We start from the raw sequence: 7,638 nt of genomic DNA on the forward strand, positions 1-7,638 counted from the left end.
GCACTCCAGCATTATTGCGTTTATCAGCCATAACCCTCTTGTATTTCTGGCTCACATTTACAATCATATCTAGAGACTTATGCACTGGGCTTTAGTTGTACAAGAGTCCAATCTAAAGATTAAAGACAAATAAGAGTGCAGCCAACACTGCTGATACCTTATCTAGGGCTTAGTTTGGGAGCTGAGTATGCATCCATGCACTCTTTTAATCTTTTCATTTTTTACTTTTTATAAACCTTTTAGTTTGTCTCAGGGGCATAGGTGTTACAGCCCCAGAGCTTGGGATTTGTGTGTATATATTTGGATTTTGGTTGTAACCAGGTGATTGGCAAGCTGTCTGGATTCCCTGCGTGAGTATTTGGTTTTGCCATTTCTTGTCTGTGGGTCTGCACCATTTACTGCCTGCATGACCCAGTGGTGAGCCGGACGGAAGGAGTTTTTACCCCATTCATAACCGGCAATCAGCTGGCTGCTGGCTCAGATGCAACGACTTGTTTGGCAAGAACGCCCATTTTAACCACATGGGTGGAAGAAAAAAAAATCTGATTAGGTTTGCAGATAAACTTCAAAAATGTTCCAACTTGATAAATAATATTGATGTGTGACCTTTATCTAACTTCAGTGGGTAATTTTGCATTAACGACTTCTAAAACAGCTTCTTCTGATTTTATCATCTTTTTGGCTGCTCTAGGCAGTAAAGTCATGTTCCAGTCCCACTAATTGTCCTCAGTTGTCCTTCAATGGACACTGTTGCTCTTTCCAGACGACAACCTAAAAGAAATGTCTACAAAATTATAGTTTAATTAAGTCTTTTATTATTTTTGTAAATTTCACTCTCAAAGATTTATGCCTCTTTTGCTTTGGTAACGTTCTCCACCAGTAAATGCTTTCCCTTCAATTTAAGCAGCAAACTCCTCCTCTGCTCACCATTACTTCTCCCTGGTTCATAGGCCGGCTGATGGTAAAGGAGCTTCTGTTTCACTGGCTGTGCCATCACCTGCCTGCGATTGGCCCCATTATCTGCTGTCCACAACTATTTAACCAAGCTTTAGACAATCATTCCAGGTATCTGTGAGTGATTTAGAGCATTTTGCAATGTGTGGACTACTTAGGACTTTTGGTCTTTGTCCGTTTAACTATTTCTCTTGTGAAGGTTGTTGCCTGTGAAAAGCCTTAGGTGGGCTATTTAGACTTTGACCTGTATTACATTCTTGTGAATCAATACACAGCTGTTAATACATGCTAGTATAATGTTTCCTTTGTCTTTTGTTTTCAGGTCATGTTTTGCTTTTATTTTTTAATTAATAAACCATTTTGCTTTGAACTATCATTCCAGTCTTTAAAATGCTACCTAGATAATCTGGGTTTGTGACTCATCAGAACAGGGGTAGGCAACTCCACTCCTCGAGTGCCACAGTCCTGCAAATGTTAGGAGTTTCCCTGGTGTGATACACCTGATTCAAACCAATGGTTAATCGGCAGACTTGTGCAGTTTGATGTCGAGCTCTGCACAAGTCTGCTGGTTAGGTGTGATGTGTGCCAGGTGTGTTGCAGCAGAGAAACTCCTAACATTTGCGGGACTGTGGCACTTGAGGAGCGGAGTTGCCTACCCCTGCTTTAGAACATGACTCGTATTTACTACAACCCAGCTTGAACACATTTATATCTGTCAAAAGGATGCAGAGTCCTGACCAGAACCAGCATGAGAGATCATATTTCTCCAGTTTTAGCCTCTCTTCATTGGCTGCCTGTTGAATCTAGAATAGAATTTAAAATCCTCCTTACATATAAAGCCCTCCACAACCAGGCACCACTATATATCAAAGACCTCATTGTTCCTTATATACAAAGCAGAGTACTTCGTTCCCAGACTGCAGGCTTACTTGTGGTTCCTAGAGTCTCAAAGAGCCGAGCAGGAGGCAGAGCCTTTGGTTATCAGGCCCCTCTCTTATGGAATAAGCTCCCAGTTAGTGTTAGGGAAGCAGACACCCTCCCCACCTTTAAGACTAGGCTGAAGACTTATCTTTTTGATAAGTCCTATAGCTAGGGATGGTTAGCATCCCTTAGTTATGCTGCTATAGGTTTAGACTGCTGAGGGACATTTCCTGATACACTGAGCTTCTTTCTTTTTCTCTTTATCTCTTTCTTTTACCCCCCCCCCCCCCCCCCCCCCCCCCCCCCATAACAGTGTTGCATCATTAACATGTATGTCTCCTGTCTCAGCAGGTCTCCCTGGCCGGGAGTAGCAGTTCCTGTTGTCTGTTGTCTTTCTGTCCTCTTCCCCCCCACACAGCAGAGGCAGATGGCTGCCTGTCCTTGAGCCGGGTTCTGCCGGAGGTTTCCTTCCTGTTAAAAGGGAGTTTTTTCCTTCCCACTGTTGCCAGTGTGCTTGCTCAGGATGGGAGATTGAGTTGGACTCAACTCAATCTGTTGGTTTCCTTATATAGGCTGTTATGAATTGGCCTTCATTATGTTTTCCCCTCTGTCTGTAAAGCGTCTTGAGATGGCATTGCCGTGATTTGACGCTATATAAATAAAGTTGAATTGAATTGAATTGAAGTACTACACATTACACACTTTATGTAAAATGCAGCCCAATGATGAAATATCTAATTATAACATTAGTGTATGAATAACTTGTATTTTCTCTGTTTCAGACCTTCTGCATGTAGCTTCCTTTGTGAATAACTAAGGATAGTAGTTTTTAACAAAGCTATCTACAACTATTTGAAGTGACAATGATCAGGTCAGAGGTCAAATAAGGTGCCAGCAACAGAATCTGGAAAAGTCTGGAGTCCCACTGAATGTTGTAGATTTTTGTAAGATAAAAATATAACTATTCAGTCCTTTGCAACTTTGTTCTGCATGTACGAAAGCTGCTACAGACGCAGTTAATCAGCACTGAAGACATTATTCTCCATTTCCCACTCAGATGGATTTCTTTATCTCATATTTCCATGCTTCTCCTGCAGCCAATTTACACACATATTTTATTTGCATTTTTTAACACTATTTCTGTTCCCAAAGCTTTTTTAATAAAAAAGTATGTTTTCTTTTACTGGATCACCAATAAAAACACTGGAGAGAAACATCAGTTTGCCCGTTTTTCTTTTTTTTTTTTTTTTTGTTATTGAAACAGCTGTTTTAAACACAACTAACTTCAGAAAAGGTTTCAGTCAGTTTTCATGTAAACAATTCAAAAACTGTGTTAATACCAACATGCGGTATTGCCTTTATTAGTTAGATCTCTGCAGACAGAGATGGATCTTGTGTATTCTGAGAGTTTTCTTACCTGGTTTATCAGTAGTGACTTAAAATGCTTTACAGCAAAAAGTACAGAGACTCGGAAGATTTTAAATCTAGAAAGACTCACATTTTTATCTCAGTCCACTGGGAAAATGTTTGTGTTTTTTTGTTCAGTTGCCAAGGAAACTTCTTAAAGCATTGCTTTAAGTTTTCCTGCTAAATCAAACTCCATCAGCGCAGCTGAGGATGTGTCATCTGTTCTTCTTCTTGTCTTTTTTGCTCTTGCTCATGGAGCTGTGAGGAGCGTTGGCAGAGAGCGCAGTCGCGTGGCCGCTGGTCTTCAGGTGGTCGAACAACTTGTTTCTTGTAGGGAATTCATTGTTACAGGTAACGCAGCGGAGGTTTACCTCCTTCTGGAGACAAAAATGCAAAAAAAACACTTAAGAAAATAACTAATCATTTTTCTCCAATCGTTAATGGTAAAAACTGGTTTCATGGGGCTGTACAGTACAAACCTCAGGACATTGTTCACCAGTCTGTGACTTGATGTTCTTTGGTTTCTCTTTCCCTCCTCCTTTCTTTCCTTTTGTCTTCCCAGAGCTGCTGAGATAATATTGAAATGACAGATACCTTGTTTTAAAAAATGACAAAACAAAAAGGCCTTTAACAGACAACATGTTAAACATAGGGGGGAAAAACTTTTCAAGCCCTTGTAAACCTCATTACATTTCAAACAACTCCTTAAGAAAGAATGTTAAAAGGTCCTTATTTTGTCCAAGACACTTCCTTTGCTTTGAATTTTTTCCATCAAAAAAAAATAAACATAGCAGCTTTTTTTAAATGTAACACAGCCAAGATCATTTTACATCCCTCTGTGTAGAAAAACAGGAACCTTATCCACACTAATCAGTTAGAAAAGGACAAAGAAGCTGAAAGGTCTTCATCGGTCCAATGAGGATGTGACTTTCTGGACTCATTACAGTGTTTCGTTTTCGCCTCGAAATGCATTTTGTGTGTTAAAAACTAAATGTAAAAACTTTGAAAGGGCTGAAAGTGCATCAACTCATTTCCTCTCACAGAGGAATTCTGGATTCACTGTCGTTGGAAAAGGCGCTGACATGGAGCAGTATGCAGTTTGACACAATCAATACATGTGTAAGAAATTGCCATCAATGGAAAGGGAAGAGTAGGTAGAATTTATATTTTGTTTGTAAGCGAGAAAGTTTGAACAAGACACACACTGGAGGTCTCTGGGTGGTTTTGTTGCCATTTGAAGAAATAGCAGCTGGGGATTTGTGATGTGCCAAACCTGAGGAAATGTCAGATTTTTAAATTTTGCCTTAAGGTGAATTAAAAGGGATCAACGCTCCATACATTAACACAAAGATATCTACAAAATCAGAAGAAACCAACTAAAAAAAAATCAAATATAAATGAGTGTGTTGCTTTTCTTCTAGATTTCAGTCAGAAAACAGACCGAGGATGTTAAAAACTGACCTCTTGACTTCTGTAGAAGGAAACTCTTCTTGCTTTTCAGACTCTACAGGGTCAGATGACTTTTCATCTTCCACACAAGTGGTATGTGCCTGTTTCTCCCCGTCCTCCTCCTCTGGAGCGCTTAGCTATTCAGAATTATTACGCGAGCAGATTGCAAAACAGTATGTTAAAAATTCCCTTCATGGCAGCACACAACACACAGAAAGAGAAAGTATTCACCTGTGATACTTTCTGCTGTTTTCTTTTCTTCTTTTGTTTTTTTGATAGCCTGGGGAGGTGGGAAAAGAAAGACATCAGTAAAGCTACAATCAGAGGTAATTCTGGTGAGTAACCAAGCTCTAATTGCCATGACAACCCCATGGTAAGACTTCACTTTTGCCTTGGCTTTTCTTCTTCCTCCTCTTCCTCCACTTGCTCACTTCCATCAGCACCCTTTCCATCCTGGTTCAACCCAAGCAAGTCCTCTTCTTCCTCTAGCTGTTGCCGTAGCAACACCACCATCTCTCTGTGCTTTTTGGACTTTTCATGGTTTTTCATACTGGAAAAAAAGACAACAAAAGTATGAATCATTAAAAGTTAATTTAAATTAAATATTTTTTTGGAGCAGTGGATTGTATGAATGCATCAGTAGCGTGCAGCATTTTTGAGTAAATAAAACCAAATGCATGAAAACGACAAATTTCACTGCTGGGAAAAAGTTTTGAGTAACATGCATTGTTTTGGGCTTTTAGAAAAGGGACATTGGCCGGACTTGTCATGCAACACAGACTGCTTCGGTTTTCCTCTACTGTGTGCAACAAAGAGCATATTAAACATAAAATTAGCAAGTACGCCAGGGCCTGACCTGAAGGTATATATCTGTTCAACAAAAAAGATTGTATCATTTATATCAACTCAACATTTTCAGCCACATCAAAACAACACTAATATTTGCTATGAGTGACTTTCATGGCAAGCTGAAATCAAAGCAAAGCTCTTTTCAGAAACACTGGTCTGTTTGGTGACTACAATGCACTCAAATTGTTTATAACTTTAAAATTTAGGAGAGAACAGAAAGGTGGAAAAGTGTTGTAGATACTCACGCCTTATCTGATTTGAAGTATTTGTCACAGGCTGGGCAGTAAAGATCATCATAATCATCAATAGTCTGCTCATCTCCATCAGGCAGCTCTCCATCTATGATTGAATACCAGCAATGTCTAAAACAGCATTTGATTGTCTTTTTTTTTTTTTAAAGATGTCTTTTTTGGGTGTCCTTACAGAGAACAATAACACACAGACATCTCCAACATGCTGCAGAATCCGTATGAAGGCTTTTATATGGAGAAAAGGGGACTGTTGCCAGAAATAGTGCCGTGTTCCATGTTCAGTAAAAAAAAACAAAAAACATCTATATAGCAAACTCATGCATCCCTTTTAGCTTTACTTATGTCACTTGTTATGAAACAGTTTTATCTTTTTATGCTTTACATGCTTGTGGAGTCTGTTCAGCAGTGTTTTACACTATTTGGTTTTTTTTTTTGCATTTTTGTGTTCGGCTTTTATTAATGCGCCACTTGCTTCAGCAATCAAAACAGCAAATGCACATTTACAATACTTTTATAATTTAAAAAAATCATTACCTTTTTTTTCCCCCCAAAGTATAGCTATGCAATACTCCCCTTTTTCACATACTCTCAGATACAGTGGGACATACAAAACACACTTAAGCAGATTGTATTTCTTTTTAGTACCTGCACTTAAGCAGCACTATTTTGTTCCAGATTGTGTCTGCATTTAAAAAAAAAAAAAAAAAAAAAAAAGGTCTTTTCACACACCCTTATTAAGCAGGGACTGATGCACTTTCTCTGCACATTGTGTCATATGTAACAGTGGAGAGATGGTAAAAGCTGGGATGCCTCTAAACTAGCTATGGACGTAGTGACAGAGGCAAATCAGGCCCGCTTCAGAGTGCATCACTAACAACAGCTGACTCTGCAGAACCAGCTTGATGTATGTAAACACACAGTAATGGGGGCATCATCTGCAGGAGCATCATCATTATTACTAATTCCTCATCATCATATGGGGCTACTAAGGCTTTTGCAACACTAGTTTCTGAAGTCCCTCAAAGATGAGTTCCATTTGTTAAAATTACCTCCTCCCTCTTCACTGTTCTTCTCCTGTGTGTCCAAATCTAAATCTTCTTCCTCACTCTCAGATGCATCTCCAAACTCCTCTCCATACTGTGCTTCAATCTGCTGCAGCTCCTTCTCAAGTGCAGACATGGCTGCCCAGCTCTGCTCCTTGTATTCTTCTGCCAACCTTGAACAGACACGCAGAACAGAACGAGTATGGACAAAGGACCAAAGGAAGCAATCATACCCAAACATTTGTTTTGAACATACTTAGCTCGTTTCAGCTTCTCCTGCCGTCTAAGTTCCTCCACCTTCTTGATCTTCTCAGCGTTCTGCTCCTCTACTAGCTTCCTGTGGGCCTGCACACGGCGGTCACGCTTACGGACAAAAGCCACCAGTTGCCGCACCAAGTCATTGCGTTCCTTCCGAGCCTTATCTCTAGTCTTCCTGTTCTCCTTCTCCATTGCTCTTTTCTCCCAGCGGTTGGAGGCCTGTCTTGTGTCATATTCCTCCTTCCAAGCAAAGTTTTTGCGAGTGCAAAAGCTCTGCCAGTAGCCATAAAACACATGCACGACCTGCGACATGCAGAATGGTTAAAGGCAACTAATTTACTTTTAATATTTTTAAAACTGTTCCGCAAAAATAAAACCTGCGTCTTGTTTACGTCAATGATTACTGTACAACATAGAAACAGGTATTTTAAGTCTGGGTGTGACTTACTGTATCATAATCACTCTGAGAGTCTCCAAAGGGAGGAAACTCCTCTTCCTCGTCTTCC

At 39.9% G+C, this 7,638-nt stretch overlaps 1 protein-coding gene across 1 annotated transcript in view; it reads right to left on the minus strand.

The window, feature by feature from the left end:
• Positions 1 to 3,497: 3,497 nt before the first annotated feature.
• Positions 3,498 to 7,638, minus strand: part of dnajc21 (DnaJ heat shock protein family (Hsp40) member C21) — a gene marked incomplete at its 3' end in the record, with an annotated part of 10,004 nt that continues 5,863 nt past the window's right edge. Inside the window, exons 4-12 of the mRNA XM_079257213.1 lie at positions 7,581 to 7,638; positions 7,131 to 7,435; positions 6,881 to 7,047; positions 5,826 to 5,919; positions 5,117 to 5,281; positions 4,963 to 5,011; positions 4,744 to 4,868; positions 3,762 to 3,849; positions 3,498 to 3,659 (exon numbers count right to left, since the gene is read on the minus strand). The exon at positions 7,581 to 7,638 is cut by the window's right edge and continues 18 nt beyond it. Of these exons, the coding sequence (XP_079113339.1) occupies positions 3,498 to 3,659; positions 3,762 to 3,849; positions 4,744 to 4,868; positions 4,963 to 5,011; positions 5,117 to 5,281; positions 5,826 to 5,919; positions 6,881 to 7,047; positions 7,131 to 7,435; positions 7,581 to 7,638 (1,213 nt within the window). The remainder of the gene's footprint in view (positions 3,660 to 3,761; positions 3,850 to 4,743; positions 4,869 to 4,962; positions 5,012 to 5,116; positions 5,282 to 5,825; positions 5,920 to 6,880; positions 7,048 to 7,130; positions 7,436 to 7,580) is intronic.

This window comes from Telmatherina bonti (genome assembly GCF_933228915.1).
Source record: "Telmatherina bonti genome assembly, chromosome: 17".
NCBI classification, from domain to species: Eukaryota; Metazoa; Chordata; class Actinopteri; order Atheriniformes; family Telmatherinidae; genus Telmatherina; species Telmatherina bonti.